The sequence below is a fragment of the Protomyctophum bolini genome, assembly GCF_963924005.1.
Source record: "Protomyctophum bolini genome assembly, chromosome: 5".
NCBI classification, from domain to species: Eukaryota; Metazoa; Chordata; class Actinopteri; order Myctophiformes; family Myctophidae; genus Protomyctophum; species Protomyctophum bolini.
The window spans coordinates 46,001,372-46,020,886 of NC_137866.1; the positions used below are offsets into that span (position 1 = coordinate 46,001,372).

General features: G+C 43.7%; 1 protein-coding gene across 2 annotated transcripts in view; it reads right to left on the minus strand.

Moving 5' to 3' along the window:
• plcg1 (phospholipase C, gamma 1) overlaps positions 1 to 19,515 on the minus strand; it is a 57,630-nt gene that overhangs the window by 34,238 nt on the left and 3,877 nt on the right. For both annotated transcript variants that reach the window (XM_080763721.1, XM_080763720.1), the window contains exons 3-10: positions 7,988 to 8,140; positions 6,481 to 6,574; positions 6,250 to 6,297; positions 2,864 to 2,948; positions 2,216 to 2,311; positions 1,001 to 1,023; positions 783 to 852; positions 96 to 197 (exon numbers count right to left, since the gene is read on the minus strand). In XM_080763721.1, coding sequence (XP_080619847.1) covers positions 96 to 197; positions 783 to 852; positions 1,001 to 1,023; positions 2,216 to 2,311; positions 2,864 to 2,948; positions 6,250 to 6,297; positions 6,481 to 6,574; positions 7,988 to 8,140 — 671 coding nt within the window. The remainder of the gene's footprint in view (positions 1 to 95; positions 198 to 782; positions 853 to 1,000; positions 1,024 to 2,215; positions 2,312 to 2,863; positions 2,949 to 6,249; positions 6,298 to 6,480; positions 6,575 to 7,987; positions 8,141 to 19,515) is intronic.

Consider the following 19,515-nt stretch of genomic DNA (forward strand, 5'->3'; position numbering starts at 1 on the left):
AGACCTGCTATACTTTTGATACTTTATGCTGTAGCATAATCAAGTGGGGCTTAATAACTAAACGCCCGACAGCAACGATATGAGGCTTGACGTACCTCGTCTTGGTGGAAGTAGGGCTGCTCCACTTCTCTCAGAGGGTCCTTCAGGTAGCCCAACATAAACTCTTGTACCTGGTTGTTGTCCGAGGCCCAAAGCTCCTGCATTCAACACAGGGGACCACATCTTTAGCTCTCAATTGTACAGGTAGGTGTAGGACCAAAAAAAAGAGTTAGTGAAATTCTTTGTCATAGCTAGCCTACAACAACCCATCGTTTTCAGTTTCCATGAAAATAATTGAGATGGACAGAAGAAACAAGGAAAACAGTTCAGAAATGTCAAATGATCCTTAATTGAGTAGAGTTCATATACAGTGCATAAGGTACATGTGTCTTAATGGGAATAAAATTGTATTGGAATTGCAGGCAGTTAAAATAGTAACTGATGAAATGTATAAAGGTGCATAGTTTAAAGAACAATAGCAATAAAATAGAAATGGATATAGAAATAATAGCCCCTTGTGAGTCTTTATTTAGTCTCCCGTGCAGGTGAGACATTGTTTAGCAGCACATTATCAGACATGTCAGTGTAAACATTAAGTAGTTCACCTTGCAGATGGAACGTGTTCCATCTAAATCTGTACAAAGCCACACAGGAAGTCTGACGTCTCCTCAGTCAGAGAAACAGAAACAGAAACAGATAGAGACGGAAACAGATAGAGAGATGCAGAGAGAGAGAGAGAGTACCTTTTGAGACTCCAACAGGAAGCTCTTGAAATCCTCTAGAGAGATCCTCTGTTCCGGTCTGTCAATGAACCTGATAAGAGGAGATAAAAAAAGACAAGAAAACACCATTCATTTAATAATAATAATAATAATAATAATAATACAAAATAACTCATTATTAACAAGTTATTCCATCCGACATCAAAGAGATTCATGGTGTGTGTGTCAGACGGCCTTACCTTTGTAGAATGGGAATCTCCATCTGAAAAGAAAATGTTCAAAATTAATATAACTTGAGGATTTGGCTATTATTTGCATTTTGCGCAATATCCGCGCAACATTTATAAAAACCGGAAGATTTGAAGTTGAACATGTGTCGAAAACTACCTCTGCTATGGAGGGGGAATAAAGGAGGGGGCCAAGTACAGTCCCCTGGGGAACCCCGGTCAAATGAAGTACATAGGGTATTTAAGGGTAATTAGTCAAAGCACAGATCTTTTTATGTTTAAAACCAGTCAGCCACATGATCATGCTGGGGGGCTATGTGCTAAGTCACGGGGGGGATGGGGGGGAAATGACTTGTATCTGGCCGTGCGGCGGTGTCACGCGCTCAAAAGAAAGTTGATCTATGAGCTTGTCGATCCGATATTTCAGCAGCGCACGACCACGTATACATTAGGCATGAGGTCATCCCGTTTCAACGAGCCGACCCCCGGGCCGGCTGGCCTGTACATCTGTGTGTGTGTGTGTGTGTGTGTGTGCACACGCGTGCGCGCTAATGGCCTCCACCGGAGGGATCTGGTGGGGGTTTTAACGGGCCCGAATTGATCCGGGAGCCATTTGAGAACAGACAGATTGTCCTGGAGAGAAGAAGTGGAGGGGGTGTGTGAGTGCCTTAGCGTGCCATCAAATGAGACCGACCACTTCAGGAGCAATGATGACCAGGCGAGGCTCTATAAAAATGGATTGGGGGAGGCGGTTGGGGGGGGGTGGGGTGGGTTGCCGGCCGGTAACTGACTGGATAGTGTGTCAACCACACGATGGGAAAGTCTCAGTCGGATGCCGACATGGAGAACATTGCATCTGGAGGTTTTCAGATGGGGGTCCGCAGCCAAATACAAATGTGGGGGCTGGTTGACTTGAACAGGTTCGAGTTTCACGGGCCATAATGATACAACTGATTTTTATCGACTGGGACCCAAAAATCCTCAGAGTTCATTTACACAGCAATTAACTCTTCAATATGGCTTTCCCATATGCAGCCAACTGCACCCCCCCCCCCTGTCCCTGCATGTATTGATTTTATTCCTTTAGTCTTAGCATTTTCTTAGTGTTTCTTTTCCTAATAAACTTGATTCTCTTTTGTTGCCGCCCCACCCCATGCATAAGCATCTTTGGGTACTTAGAAAAGCACTTCATAAACTGTTATTATTAATGTATTATTATGAACTTACATTTTTCTGAGCGTCGAACATGAGGCTGCGGTAGAGCTGAGAGAACTGGCTGAAGGAGACGTCTCCATTCCTCAGCTCATTCCTCAGCTCGTTGTCCTGCAAACAGCAGAGAAGAAGGAGCACAGAACCAGAACCATTAAAATATGATAATATGTCGGCCTGAATGTCCAAAACAGTTACTTTTCAGGATTCAAAATCTGGTGCTAGGCCTGTCAGTTATTACACAATCGCCTAATCGCAAATATTTTAGGTAATCACAATGATTTGGCAAAATCGTCATTGTTTTCATGTTGAACAATGTTCATACATTTCCCAAAAATGGCAAAATTAGCAGAAAATACAAGGTTCAAGGTTGGACTTTATTGTTACAACTTGTGTACGGGTATAAAGAGTAACTTAATTTAGTTTGGCTTCCTTATAGACAATGCAGCGGCATAGATAGCGTAACATTCAAGACAACTAAACACACAGCAAACAAAGGGACAGAATAAAGAGTGCAAGAAAGAGCGATCAAGGAGTAGAGAAATAGTAACAAACTGTACATGTGCATGCTTTCCCTGTAGGAGCAACGTTAGGTAAACTTTTTTGTGAACAGCTTCACAGTAGGTTAAGTTCCTACTTAACCTACTGGGGGGGGTGTTACGTTACCGTAAGTTTCTCTCGGAGGAACCTCATGTTGGGGACCCTGTAGTTGACCTGGCTCAGCATGCTCTTCAGATCCTTACAGGATATCCTACAAACATGCACGCACACACACACACGCGCGCACACATTTTAAAATCACTCCAATGCACTCATAGGCACGTAGTAAGTTCGCTGCCAATGCCAGCACAGGGACACACAGCAACATACATGTATGCATTTACGTACGCACATGTATGCACGTTAGATTTGCTGGAGAAGGAGGGGGGGGGGGGCTTATGATGACCCTTTGGTCTTTTGGGAAATCTGATACGTTTAATATTTTATCAAACAATTTAATATAATACAAAATAAAGAAAATGCACATCTACAAACTCACCGCCGGGTTTGAGCTGGTAAGATCTGCTAAGCTTGCTATTTAAATTGTCATATGAAGGAGCATAACGGTTACGTTTTTCTTTTACAAATGGAACCACGTGTAGCATGTACTATACACACAACCATGTCCAAACATGATTATCTCCACATTTACAGACAAATGCTCACGCATGCAGTATGTTGTGTGTGTGTGTGTGAACCCTATTTTTTGCTTATGGTTGGCACTTTCGACTCCATTGTTACTAGGCAGTGTAAAAAAAATAAAAAAAGCAATAAAGAAAAAATAAAAACACAGAAATGAATCCGAGCCAAAAGGAGACAACGTGAGCAGTGCTCTAACAAAAGGCTTCGCCCAGGGCCATTCTCCTCCTCCATCTAGGAGGTAACAGACAAACATGTCTCTCTCTCTCTCTCTTTCTCTCTCTCTTCCCATCCTCTCCACTCCGTTTCCTGCCTAAGGAAGTAGCTGCTGCTGCTGGTGTGTGTGTGGCTGAGGGCCGCCTGCCTGCCTGCCTGCCTGCCTGCGTTCCTTCTGCACACCCAATGCACACAGAAAGTACTTAGGACTTGGTTATTTTCCACGCGCTGCACCCACACCGCACGGCTTGCACAGGCACCAGAAATCAGGAAGGGGAAATAACTAAGTACTGCGGCTTAATCTTTAAAAAACAAAATCCTCTGATCTGGAGTATCAGTTTGGTATTCACTTGATCATTGTTTGCAAACCGTCATGTCGGTTTATTGTAATTGTTTATGTAAACTGTAAAAACTGTCCTGTAAGTCCATATGGGCTGGGCTTCTTCGGAAGCATGACACTTAAAATAAAGAATCGATCAAATCAATCGGTAGTGATATGCAGTGAAACCGTCGGTGGGCTCGGGAAATCAAACCCAAGACTCGATGTGGTTTCGCCGCTCAGATATCGGCTCCCCTCCACCACAATGCTAACAGCTAAAAAAGACTAGAGATGTGACTACCAGCCAGCTAGGATAGTCTGGTCAGTGTTCATCCCTATTGAACACGTTGTACTGTCTGGTTCTGTTTGACCCTATTGAACACGTTGTACTGTCTGGTTCTGTTTGACCCTATTGAACACGTTGTACTGTCTGGTTCTGTTTGACCCTATTGAACACGTTGTACTGTCTGGTCCGTGTTTGACCCTATTGAACACGTTGTACTGTCTGGTTGTGTTTGACCCTATTGAACACGTTGTACTGTCTGGTTCATGTTTGACCCTATTGAACACGTTGTACTGTCTGGTTCTGTTTGACCCTATTGAACACGTTGTACTGTCTGGTTCTGTTTGACCCTATTGAACACGTTGTACTGTCTGGTTCTGTTTGACCCTATTGAACATGTTGTACTGTCTGGTTCTGTTTGACCCTATTGAACACGTTGTACTGTCTGGTTCTGTTTGACCCTATTGCACACGTTGTACTGTCTGGTCCGTGTTTGACCCTATTGAACATGTTGTACTGTCTGGTTCTGTTTGACCCTATTGAACACGTTGTACTGTCTGGTTCTGTTTGACCCTATTGAACACGTTGTACTGTCTGGTTCTGTTTGACCCTATTGAACACGTTGTACTGTCTGGTTCTGTTTGACCCTATTGAACACGTTGTACTGTCTGGTTCTGTTTGACCCTATTGAACACGTTGTACTGTCTGGTTCAGTTTGACCCTATTGAACACGTTGTACTGTCTGGTTCTGTTTGACCCTATTGAACACGTTGTACTGTCTGGTTCTGTTTGACCCTATTGAACACGTTGTACTGTCTGGTTCTGTTTGACCCTATTGCACACGTTGTACTGTCTGGTCCGTGTTTGACCCTATTGAACATGTTGTACTGTCTGGTTCTGTTTGACCCTATTGAACACGTTGTACTGTCTGGTTCTGTTTGACCCTATTGAACACGTTGTACTGTCTGGTTCTGTTTGACCCTATTGAACACGTTGTACTGCCTGGTTCTGTTTGACCCTATTGAACACGTTGTACTGTCTGGTTCTGTTTGACCCTATAGAACACGTTGTACTGTCTGGTCCGTGTTTGACCCTATTGAACACGTTGTACTGTCTGGTTCAGTTTGACCCTATTGAACACGTTGTACTGTCTGGTTCTGTTTGACCCTATTGAACACGTTGTACTGTCTGGTTCTGTTTGACCCTATTGAACACGTTGTACTGTCTGGTCCGTGTTTGACCCTATTGAACACGTTGTACTGTCTGGTTCTGTTTGACCCTATTGAACACGTTGTACTGTCTGGTTCTGTTTGACCCTATTGAACACGTTGTACTGTCTGGTTCTGTTTGACCCTATTGAACACGTTGTACTGTCTGGTTCTGTTTGACCCTATTGAACACGTTGTACTGTCTGGTTCTGTTTGACCCTATTGAACACGTTGTACTGTCTGGTTCAGTTTGACCCTATTGAACACGTTGTACTGTCTGGTTCTGTTTGACCCTATTGAACACGTTGTACTGTCTGGTTCTGTTTGACCCTATTGAACACGTTGTACTGTCTGGTTCTGTTTGACCCTATTGAACACGTTGTACTGTCTGGTTCTGTTTGACCCTATTGAACACGTTGTACTGTCTGGTTCTGTTTGACCCTATTGAACACGTTGTACTGTCTGGTTCTGTTTGACCCTATTGAACACGTTGTACTGTCTGGTTCAGTTTGACCCTATTGAACACGTTGTACTGTCTGGTTCTGTTTGACCCTATTGAACACGTTGTACTGTCTGGTCCGTGTTTGACCCTATTGAACACGTTGTACTGTCTGGTTCAGTTTGACCCTATTGAACACGTTGTACTGTCTGGTTCTGTTTGACCCTATTGAACACGTTGTACTGTCTGGTCCGTGTTTTACCCTACATGTACTCGAGTACTGGACTTAACTTCCGGTTCACGGACCTGGGGTAATTCTTTCGCCTCAAGCCAAGGCACGGCCGACTGGCACATGGTTGGACTGTCTGCTTTGACTCTATTGCACACGGTTTGACAGAACAAACTCACTTGTCTTCCCGGTTGCGGTCCACAGCGTAGAACTGCTTCCGTAGCCACCTAAACGGAGAGAACACGGACAGTAAGGAGTGGACTTAAATACAGAAAAGCAAACAGACGACAAGTGCTGGGTGTAACCCTATAGGCATATTTAGAAGTAATGGGGTGTGTGTGTGTGTGTGTGTGTGTGTGTGTGTGTGTGTGTGTGTGTGTGTGTGTGTGTGTGTGTGTACGCGTGCGTACCTCTCAATCTGGAGTGGTGTGGGGGACTTCAGTGTGTCGGCCACCAGCCAGGTCAAACCTTTCACCCACATTGTCATCTCCTCATCAGATGTGGCTGTAGGGGTCAAAGGGTGTCTCAGTTCAGATAAACCGTGTGTATACCACTGATTCTCAACTCTTTTCATGTCAAGGACCCACACAAGAGCTCCCAATTCAAGATGTGTGCTCTTTCAAAAATAGTCCAGTAGTCAAGTGTTTAAGATTTTGTTCATGTATTTACAACGCGCCGCGAAGCAACGCGTTGCAAATAAATCGGTAATCGTACGCTGCGTTCATGATTTGAGGTATTTTTGTTCAAAACAGACCACTCCTGCAAATTTAGAAGTCAATCTTAGCCAATCAGGATGAAAATGAACACATTTCGCGGTGTAGGTCCCAGAGATAAACGTCATATCAAATGGGGGGGGTCAGTGGCCTAACGCATATCAAACAGGGGGGCCTTGAAATGAAAAGAGGTTGAGAAACTCTGTCATAGATGTAATTAAAGCCTGGGTAGTTACTAGTTACTAGAAGTAAAGCCCGGCTAGTAAGGGTTTAACGATACAGTAACTGCATCGACTCCAACCCATTCTGGGCGGGAACCCCTATTGGTATCTTACCCCCTCAGGCCGGGCACCCATATTTGGGTTCTGTACAGTATGTACAGTATTCAAAATTTTAAGTTAAGTTTTTAGAATCGGCCTTATGCCTAAATGGGCTAAAAAGGACCCAAAGACTTGTCCACACGTCTGAGGCACCCCGAGGTTTTATTTGAGAGGACGTGTGGATACGTCTTTAGCATCATCAGTGTCCATTTCAACAATCGAAGTACATCAATATGTAAATAGCAAAATATCAGATCGACTTGACTTTGCATCGTATCGTTTTGCAATGCAAATAATCTATTGTATCGACACTAAGTACTTCGTTGCATTTAGCAATTTTAAGAAAAACTAAAAAGATGGGTTTCATTACTTTTCCATTCAATATCGCTACACTTGGTCTATCGATAAATGTGTGCATTCTCTGCGTTCATGTCAAGGTACGGGTTTGTCCATGTGTGTTCAAATACAATGTCGTGTATTTGCCAGAGAATCACTGTGTTTACTTTAAATCCCTTAAATAACGTCACGATTTTTAAATCATTGAATCACCATGAATGAACCAATAGGGTATGCGCATGCTTAAAGTGAATGGCACATCGAGTGGCAAAGCAACATGCAAAGTGAGTTCAACATTGTTTAATGTTGTTTAATGCAATCGGATAGGACTTTTCTGTGTGGACATATGGGCTGTCAAGGCCAGAAAGTAGTTTTTTGCCACTCAGTGGGCATTCCTGCATAACTTCCTGGTTTGATGATGATGACACGTGGATACCCTCTATCTATATGGTGTCAACCATGCATGGTGATGCGTATCGTATGGCTGTTACACCCCTAGGGTGGGTGAGTCTACACCCCTAGGGTGGGTGAGTCCACTCTACACGTACCTGCCAGACTGAGTGCTTTGAGGCGGAACTCGGTGCCATGGAGGATGACGAAGCAGTGGGCCTGGTCCGGCCGCGCTGCAGAGTCCTCCACGTAGCGCTCAAAGTCCCGGGACTTCTGTCCAGGACGGATCTCCTTGATCTCTCTGATGTCGACTGAAGACAAAAAACAAGCCACATACGTTAAAATGGATAGCGGATACCATATTATCCCAAAGACTTGATGCTATTGTTTTGCTAATGGTGATGTCTAATAGTGATGCAGACAGAGACGGGTGTTAAGCGGTCCCATTGCAGCCTCTACAGCGGTGCCCATTGGGCACTGGCCTACTTGGAACGATGCAAGTTGGAAATGTATGCCCGCCTACCCAGATATTATGTCTGTGTCCCTTTTATGCCCATGTACAGTATGGAGTTCTTTGTCAGGCATGCCCAAATATGGAGTCTATGCAGACGTCAGAATGATGTGAGAACAAGGCCAGCTCCATATATGGACCCCGGGCAAGGGCCCTGTCCAGAGCCCGGGTAGAGGTCTTTTGGGGGCGGTTCTGGACAACCGTGGGTCCGACCGACTCGACACCAAGCAGGGGGTTGTGGAACGTGTCGATTTTCAGTCACACAGACAGACAGAGACTTAGTTAGAAGATATACTGTGTAAATATAGATTCACTGATGTAGGCAAATGTTCAATTTGACTCAGATATGCATAATTATGGTGTGTTCTTTATACTAAAAGGAACACACCACATGTACATGATGTATCAATGAAAACACAGACAGATATAGGCTTCTATATGACCACAGAGAGCCTTGTACAGTGGAGCCGAGGCCACGACCTCAAGCCACATCTGTCTGCGAGCTGGAACCCACTGAGCAGACAGACGCGTATAGAATATCGCCGCTGTCAGGCAGAAACCCATTATCTCCATATTCCTTTTCTGTGTTTCTTCCGTAAGTTAACACCCCCCTACGGCATCGTATACTCTACAACGTCACACAAAAGCACCTGCCTGCTTTATGATCTTTGTAGAAAATGTTTAAGACACCCTTCCCTCCTCTCATGGTCGAAAGTCCAAAGCCGTTTTGTTTTTGTTCCCCTCAGCAATATTGTAAATACTTTCGTTTCTTGGTTTTTTGTCTTTGTCGTTTTCTGCCCACTCTCTTTTTTTTTCCTCCTTCTGAAATGTACACTCTGAAGCGATATTGCCCTGTTACCCCTGTTAAGTGTTGACTTGATGTCATATGTAGCCCATCTGAAGAAAGAAAGGACTACACAGAGACATTGGAGGGGGGATAAGGAGGGAGGGAGGGAAGAGGGGTGGGAAAGAAATCCTGGGAATTGCACTTGTGTCCTATGTATACATAGAAATGCTGTCTATACTATACTGCTTTTTCCAAATAAAAAAAATATTATAAAAACATTTAAATAAGCACCAAAAGTAGCAGATCCACAAGCTCGAAACACGGCGACACGTTTTGAGCTTGTGGATCTGTAACTTTTGCCATTTTTTTAAATAGCATTTAGAATCCTGGGAAGTAGCGGTTTTGGACATGTGAGGTTTTCACCCGACAGAGACGAGATTATTCAAACGCTGGAGTTTGCCAGGTCTCTAAACATCCTACAGTACGTTGGCGTTTCACCACCGCTGAAACTTAAACCACTCATTAACCCATTCTGACCGGGAACCCGTTTTGGTGTTAGCATCATGTTATGCTTTAGCTATTGAAAAATAGCAGATCTACAAGCTCATAGCGCGCCACCGAGTGGCGCGATACGAGCTTGTAGGTCTGCTATTTTTGAAAAATTCGAAGAACGACTGACATTTTTAGAATCTGATCTCGGGTCAGAATGGGTTAATCAGACCAGTGTGTGTCCAGTGGAAACCTCGTATGAATCTGATCTCAGGTCAGAATGGGTTAAAAAGGTGGGACAAAGTTGTTCTTTCTGGGTGTGGATGGTGAAGTCTATTTGTGTTGTGTGTGACTGACACGGACCGTTTGAAGGAGCAACAGTGTATGAAGATAAACTTGGAATAGCACAAGAACTAAGGAACAAAAACATACAGATGACCCTCAAATAGGTGGTTTACAGCAGTGGTTCCCTAAAGTCTGCTCAAACTCCTGTCAAGGACCCCCAAAATGATTATGTATTTGGTTGCAAACTTCTCTCTCCTGATTGGATAAAACCAGTAGCCTGGCCTGAATTCTTTTTTCCGTCTACTAAAGAGATGTTGCCAAACAAACACGTGACGATTACTATATAACTATATATATATGTAAAACTTATTTTAATTAAGAAATAACACTTACAACACCTTTCATTTGCCCTATGATTCTGAAATATGAGTGAACAGGGTTTTATGGAAGATGCTTCTGAACAACTCTTAACTCTTACTTCTCACGATTCAAATTCAGCCTATTTTTGTGTGACGCTATATACATTTATGTGACGCTATATACAAAAGAAAAAGAAACACACAGTACTGCCCGACAGTAACGATGTATTATTGCTGTAGGGCTTGGCTTTAGCAGCCACATGGAGTAGAGCAGCAGTGGTGCACGTTGTCAGCTTGTAGATCGGCTCATTTTCAACTAAAGGGTTCAAGTTGTTAACCCATTTAGAACGGAGGCGATACGAACAACACCTTCTAAATACTGACCTAAGGTTTCTGAAAAACTTTTTTTTTTTTAAAGAAGAAATGTTGCCATACTGTACAACAAACCCCAAAAAGGCTTCCCAGATTGAAAGGTATATGGTGTATAAAAGGTACTATAAAAGTTATGTATGGGGGTTCCCGGTCTAAACACTCTATAGAGACTCATTTAGCTGTGGGGACCCCCCTCCCTCAAGGACCCATGGGGGTCCCCGGTGCAGCTCAAACACTGCTTCAATCCATCCATTTTATCTACAAGCAGCAGCAGCTGAGAACGCAGGGAGTCTCAGTGTCTTTGCTGCTGCACACTGTGTTCAGCTCCTGCTCCTCTTCCTGCCTGCTGCAAACCACACATCCTGTTAGTGTGAGTATGCCTACACACACCACATCTGTGCATGTACTAGGTGTGCGTGCGTGCATGCACACGTGTGTGTGTGTGTGTGTGTGTGTGTGTGTGTGTGTGTGTGTGTGTGTGTGTGTGTGTGTGTGTGTGTGCACATGTGATCTGTTCTCATACCTTCATAACCACATAAACTCCAACTGTCCCCATTCTGGGCTTGTCAATCATGATAGAAGGAGAACCATAATATTTGTTGTTCGGCGAAGAGATTATTTGGTATTGAGGGGAAAACGTGGGGGGCCCAACTAAGTACATATCCATATAGGGGACGCCGGTCAACGAACGATATAGATTTCAAACGAAGCAAACTTCTTGTCTTATAAAATGGTGCTTTTATCTGTGTGGTAGTGTGTTAATATAAATATAACTGACCCAACTGCCGTGAGTTTGTTATTTGGTCTCCCTGCTCTCTTCTATTGAGAAAAATCTAGATCCTGTGATCAGGTAGGGCCACTACTGGTGGACAACTGGTACTGCATGAAGGTCAAAAAGCAATATCTCTGCTGGGGCAACGATGGCCAAGTGGGTCGTCAGGTTCAGGCGCGTCACTCTCTCCCTGACTCTTCCTCCTGTTTCCTGAGTCTATCCTGACTGCACTGCACTACCAAACAAAGGCAGAAGAAAGGCCCCAAACATATCTGGGGGAAATGTATATATATTGGACAGTAGTAAAAAGAAAAAAAGATGTCTGCACTTGCACAGGGGACCTGGGTTAGAATCTCTCAGGTAGGACATTACAAGTTACAGGGTGCAACAACCATCACCCACAGATGCACAACAGCCCTCTATATAACATGGGGGGGGGGGTCAGGGGATACCCAGCTAAAACACGTAATACAGCAACAGAGTCATTTTTAACCACTGTATCCATTTATATCCATTTTTTTTAAATAGCAGATCTACAAGCTCACAGTGTGTCACTTCATGTGTTGCGCTGCAAGCTTATACATCTGCTATTTTGAAAAACATCGGAAATGCTTGGAAACCTTTTTTTTTGTTTTTAAACCATAAATCTCTTCTGGGTTTTCCTGGCACAAAACATTTTCAGATGTGGGGTTCAAGTGGGCAAATTCATATCAATTTGGCTTTGGGGGGGGGGGGGGGGTCCAAAACATTTAAGAACTACTGATTTTAGAAGGCATTTGTAGATTCAGCCTCAGGTGTTAACCCATTCTGGGGAACCCCTTTAACATGCGGCACAAATCTTTGAATTAATTCCGACGTCAGGCCTAAATGGGTTTGGGTGAAGTGGTTAACAACCATGACCCACACCTACACAGCAGCCCTTCATATTCACGTCTTTCACCAGTCTTTTATGTTCCTCCACACAGACAGACAGACAGACAGACCAGACTTCCTGCTGAAGTGAAGCCGCCGACAGGCTCCATTTGTTTAAGAACACTTTAAGCTGGCTGGAGTCTAAATATTTGCAGCTTCCTTCGGAGAGAAGCAGGAAAATAAGAGATAGCCAGAGGTGTCACCTTACTGAAGGAGATCAGGAGGAGGATGCATCCTGTTCCATACAATTATGTGTGTGTGTGTGTGTGTGTGTGTGTGTGTGTGTGTGTGTCACACACACACACACACACACACACACACTAACTAACTATTTATAAAGCATTCATCAACAGGGTAGCAAAATATTTTACATAAAACTGTCAAAAATACAATAAAATAAAACCAGCAGCAACACAAAACCACACAACCACCCTAGTATCACTATTCTGGGCCATGTCATGATCGAGGCAAACATTTGGCAAAGAATAGCAGATCTACAAGCTCACAACACATGTGACACATTACACAAGTGTCATGGGAAAAAATGACTCGCATCAAAGAGAGAGATGTGACTGTGGCATTCAAGGCAGAGGTTAGGTAGAGGTCAAGTTCCTGTATTTGGCCGCTGACCAACCCATCTCAGAATATTTTGTTCTAGGGACCCCCAGAAGCAGAGATTTGAGTTAAAATGTTTGCTTATATATTCAGAGATTTACATAATTTCTCAACAAATAGCAGATCTACAAGCTCATAGTCACGCGCTATGAGAGCAGTATTACATGCATTGCCTCCAAGTGAGATTATTGGCCTTCCAACACCCACACCCACACTTACCACACACACACAACAGTATATCACACTGACTGATCATCCCCTCAACTGTCACTTTACAATCATGCCATCTGGATGGAGATACAGAACTTTGAGATGGGAAAGGGTTCGTTCTGTAACTTCTGTCCGCTCAGTCGTTGCAGTGCTAAACAAACTGCCTTGCTGATATGCTGTTTGTGAACACACAGGCGACTATATAATATATCCATTGTCTTTATGTTGCGTTGAATTGTGTTATGCATTGTTGAACAGACTTGTGAAACGGAATATCCCTCTGGGACCAATAAAGATTATATTATTATCATCGTCATTTCCAGGATCTAGCTTAGTTTATAGACAGTTTATAAAGTGACCACAGCAAAAAACAGTTTTCTGGACCCACTGAGAAATCTGCCATTCATTTTTTTCCCCATAGAGATTTACAAAAATATTTGTATCAATTATTTTAAGCCTAAAATCAAGCCATCCTGGGTCCTGGACGAATCATGACCAGAACACCTTTGATTCGGTGAAGAAAGAAATTGAAAACCGCTAAACAAAGTATCATGTAATTATTATTATTATTTTTCCTTTTTTCTCATGTTGGTCAAGACTAATAATAATCTTTTTCTCAAGATTAAAACTATACCTGTATTCTGGTCATATTGTTATAGACGGCCATTCAGCAAAACGCCCAACCAACCAACAAACGTTTGTTGGCGACTGTCATACACAGTGCCAGAGGTGATGTCATACACAGTGCCAGAGGTGATGTCATACACAGTGCCAGAGGTGATGTCATACACAGTGCCAGAGGTGATGTCATACACAGTGCCAGAGGCGATGTCATACACAGTGCCAGAGGTGATGTCATACACAGTGCCAGAGGTGATGTCATACACAGTGTCAGAGGCGATGTCATACACAGTGCCAGAGGTGATGTCATACACAGTATCAGAGGCGATGTCATACACAGTGCCAGAGGCGATGTCATACACAGTGCCAGAGGCGATGTCATACACAGTGTCAGAGGCGATGTCATACACAGTGCCAGAGGTGATGTCATACACAGTATCAGAGGCGATGTCATACACAGTGCCAGAGGCGATGTCATACACAGTGCCAGAGGCGATGTCATACACAGTGCCAGAGGCGATGTCATACACAGTGCCAGAGGCGATGTCATACACAGTGCCAGAGGTGATGTCATACACAGTGTCAGAGGCGATGTCATACACAGTGCCAGAGGCGATGTCATACACAGTGCCAGAGGCGATGTCATACACAGTGTCAGAGGCGATGTCATACACAGTGTCAGAGGCGATGTCATACACAGTGTCAGAGGCGATGTCATACACAGTGTCAGAGGCGATGTCATACACAGTGCCAGAGGTGATGTCATACACAGTGCCAGAGGAAAATACACAATACATCAAAGAAGTGTGACCAGGGGGCGTCCGAGGTCAGGCAGAGGTCAAGTTCCTGCCCACCACCAGTGAGACAACAAATTGTCTGTCGGGTGGAAACCTCATTGTGTCCAAAACTGTTATTTTTCACGATTCAAATATAAAAGTATCAAAAAAGCAAATCTACAAGCTCAAAACACGTGGCTTTGCGCCACGCTTCGAGCTTGTAGATCCGCTACTTTTTTTGTGGCTTTCGCCTTTTTTTCCCCTTTTTTTTTAAATCGAGGGATAGACAGTAGGCTGACAGGGAATTGGGAGAGATATGGGGGGGTGACAGGCAGTCGAATCAAAGCCTCAGAGCACCTGCTGCGCAGCTCGAATGGTATGCCGCATCCAACATCACAGCCATGTAAACAACAATACACATCGTCATTTACAACTAGACAAGAGCGCTTTTGAAAACATTTGTAGTGAGAAATGGACGACGATGCAGTGACTGAAAATGGATTATATTTGATCAAAACTTGCTTATCATCATACTTATATTGCAAAACACACTTCTATTCTGCAATAAAAAAAATGGAATTCAAATCTCACAGCAGTCACGGAACCCAAAACACTGTGGAGGAAAATGTAAACAAAAATTATTGGCGAGGCTAAAGTATCGGCTCACCTCAGCGGAGGTTGTGGGTTGGAATCCACCGTGGTGGTGCATACAAATTCGGGGATGCGAGCTTTGTCAGGCATTTCTATACGAACACAATTGGCCCGTGTTCGGGAGAGGGAAGACAGGCGCGGAGGGAGGGTGTCTCTCTCTGCATGTATTCCTACGGTCGGTCAGTACAGGCCAGGGCGGACACCTGTCAGCAGGGAGTGGGCGGGAGACGTAGGACAAAGGCTCTACGTACGTCCTCCCGGTGGGGGCTCCTCACTGGCCGATGAGTCAGTAGGAAACAACAGCAGTGACGACAACACAATGTGTGTGGGGAGGAATTCATTGGCATAATGACCATAAAATAAAAATGGTAACTGGTAAATGGTCCATTTATATAGCGCCTTTATCCAAGGCGCTTTACATAGATTGTGCATTACATACATTCACCCATTCATACACCGATTGCGGCGGAAGCCATGCAAGGTACCAACGAGCACATCGGGAGCAATTTGGGGTTCAGTGTCTTGCCCAGGGACACTTCAACATGTAGACAGGAGGAGGAGCCGGGATTCGAACCACTGACCCATGGATCATTGGACGACCTGCTCTACCTCCTGAGCCACCCACAGCCGCCCCATAGACAAACAAGAAGTACTTTTGTCCCTACTCCCTACCCAACAACACATACACATCATGTGTGCATTGTTTCATACAGTGACAGCACAGTTCACAACTAAGAAGCCATGTTGTGATACAATAGAAACTGCAATTGTAAATACAGTAGGCTTTGTTATGACTCACTGCAGTGAAATCCAATTTGTTGACCTTTAGGACCGATGCAGAGTTCACACTAGTGGCGATAAAGCTACAGTCAAACATGGCCAACTAACTACAACTGCAGTCGCTGTCGATGCGTTGCTGCTGCATAACGTGTTAATGAAAAGGGTAGGGGTTAAATATCACAGGAAAACTGGTTAGTGGCTAATGGCAACAAATTAGTTCTTTCACTGTTCTTTGTAACGAATGGGGAATAGTGGTGGGAACTGGAAGAGAGATGGGAGTGGAAATGCTGAAACAGAAACATAATGATTGATTTGACACAACACTGAGTCAATAAGAGCTGCAGCTTTTAAGAGCTAAGCTTTTATTGTTAGTCATGCAGTGACAACTGGCAGTTAAACTTTGTAGCTTCATGAATTTGAAAATGATTTGTGGTCAATTTCTTGTCTCTGACCAGATCATCCACCAGTGTTTCCCAAACAGTGCGGTTGGGTCACATTCTTTTGTTGTTGAAAATAATTTGATAAATCACACCCGTGTGAAGTGAGTGGTGCAACTCAGTGTGGGGGTCCCCGGGGGGTCCACGGAAGTTCCAGACCCGCGTCCGAAACGGTCGAGTAATGACAGAGTTATCGTGTGGGGGTCCCCGGAACATCCAGACCACCTGGAACATGCCCAAGTGGCTGGCCCGGTTCCGGTGCCTGTAGATCGGATATTTTCCGACCTACGTTTGGGAACCATTGGTTGCTGTGGTAATGACGTAACAACATAGGCAGAAGTGTTGCCGATCAGATATCTGTGGTTCAAATGTGATTCACACAAATCAGTTTATGTTTCTTTTCTTTTTTTTTCAGACTAAATCTAATCTAAATCCACTCTGGATAAAGGACTTGCCATCTGAACATAGCCTTAGTGCGTGCATACTTCTTCTGTGGCACCATCAGTGCAGTGAATGTCATGACAGAGCGCTTCATCCTGTGTGAACTCTCATGTCAATCCATTGCTATGGCGTGTCAGTTAAATAACTGGTTTAGTTAGTTCTGATGAAAGCATGCCATACAGTGAACAAAGGTCCCTTAATGCAACAGATAACAATAGAAGATGACTGACACACACACACACACACACACACACACACACACACACACACACACACACACACACCAACACACAAACCCATCAGGAGTGTGGTGGTGTTTACATGCAGAGACACATTGTGCTTTCGCTACATATGTGTTTGTTTTTGTTACTTAAAACGTCCCGGTCTATCAAAACAAACCCAATCACCCAAATACAGCTGGTATAGAGGCAGGGAAATGATTGGTGAAACATGTATATATTGTTTTGTTATGCAAAACAGGGAACAGTTACATACTGTACATACTATACCCTTTAAAGGAGTCGGACACAAATGTACTGTATAACTAGACATGTCTGCGTTAGTGACAACTATAAGGGTACCTATTCTGTGCATGTCATAGTAGGCGGGCGAATATTCTGTGAAAATAGCAAATCTACAAGCTTGCATATTTTCAGCGTGGTAGAGGGGGAAAAGGAGGAGGGGACCAACTGAGTAGGCCCCTGGGGATTCCCAGTGGTTAAACCCAATACCACCTACTATGTCACTTCAAACCGGAACTCAGTAGGTTAGGTTTACAGCATGTAACCAATCCATGGCAGGACAAACGGGCAATATTATCAGCATCAGACCTACGTATGACTTCTATCAGCCTGACAAATCTGTGACAAACCATTAACCACTTTTGAGTTTTGACCAGAGATTAGATTCTAAAAATGTCTTCTACATCCTGACAGTTTTCTGAAAAAGCTATGTTTCTATGTCAGTCGTCAGTCATTTAAAAAAAATAACAGACCTACAAGCTCGTAGCGCGCCACTCGGTGCCGCACTATGAACTTCTAGATCTGCTATTTTTCTGCTATTTTTATTATTCAATAGCTAAAGCATAACATAATGCTAACACCAAAAGGGGTTCCCGCCCAAAATGGGTTAACCACTTTCAACCTGGCAGGGTTGGCAGTGGCATCCCTAATATACTAGGATATAAGAAAATAGCCGATCTACGAGCTCTCGAGTCACATTGCAACACCTCGTTGTGAGCTGGTAGATTGGCTATATTTTCGCTATTCATCGCATCACTCGCATGACGAAGGGCATATTAACCCGTAAAGACCTGAAGTCAGTTTTTCTAAATCAGTAGTCCTCACACAAGGTTTTTCAAAAATATTAAAAATAGAGGGGATGTGTGTGACATCATCATAATACCAGAAAGTTATGCGGAAATGCCTACTGAGTGGCAAAAAACTACTTTCTGGCCTTGACAGCCCATACACAGAAAAGTCATATTTGATTGACTTTAAACACCATTAAATTCACTTTATCACTCACTTTGCCACTCGATTTGCCATTCACTTTATGCATGCACATACCCTCTATAGCAGATGTACGAGCTCGCAGTACGGCACAAAGTGACGCACTTTGAGCTTGTGTATAGCTATTTTTTAATAGCCTAAGGCTATGAATGTTAATAAACATCAAGGCCCTTAACGATCCCACACTTCCAGTAAAAAATCATTAACGTACATAAATAGAATATAAAAGTTGTTATCTTTATATTCTATTTATGTACATTAATGAGCTGTCCGGGGGGGGGCTGATATCACCTCTCCAGGAGTATCAAATTACGGTCTATGAGCTCATGTGTGTGTATGAATCCACCTCCTCCCCCCACATCCAAACCCTTTTGTCTCCCGCTTCATGGCAGAGAAGATGATACCGTTTGGTATGAGAGGGGGGAAAAAAGTGAGCCTACACAGTCCTGTCTAACTTGGCTCTCTCTGGCTCGCATCCGGAGCAGAGTGCAGCTGTGCACAAGGCATCCTGCTACGAGAGAGAGGGAGAGAGAGAGGGAGAGAGAGAGAGAGAGAGAGAGAGAGGGAGAGAGAGAGAGAGAGAGAGCGCTGAATTTCTCACTGGCTGCTGGGAGAGGAGTGGAGAGGCCTCCTCCTGCGTGTCCTCAAAGCAGACATGTGTACTTCTACTACTACTGAATACAAGAGCGCTCGGCAGCAAAACACACTCGCCACCGGGTCAGATCCGGGGACCTCGCAACAGTCGCCGCCACTTGCCACCAGGCATTCCTGAACGTAACCTCAGTAAAAAACCTTAAACTAGACCTAAACCTAACATTAACCTCAGTAAAACTATACCTAAACCTAACCTTAACCTCAGTAAAACTATATCTAAACCTAACCTTATTCCTAAACTTGACCTCAGTAAAACTACACCTAAACCTAACATTATTACTAAACTTAACCTCAGTCAAATTATGCCCAACCTCAACTTTATTCCTAAATGTAACCTTTATAAAACTATACCTAAACCCAACCTTATTACTAAATGTAACCTTTATAAAAACTATGCCTAAACCCAACCTTATTCCTAAATGTAACCTCAGTAAAACTAGGTTCTAGGTTATCTTAACGTCAGTTAAACAATGCCTATAGTCCTAAACGTATACCTTTTGTAC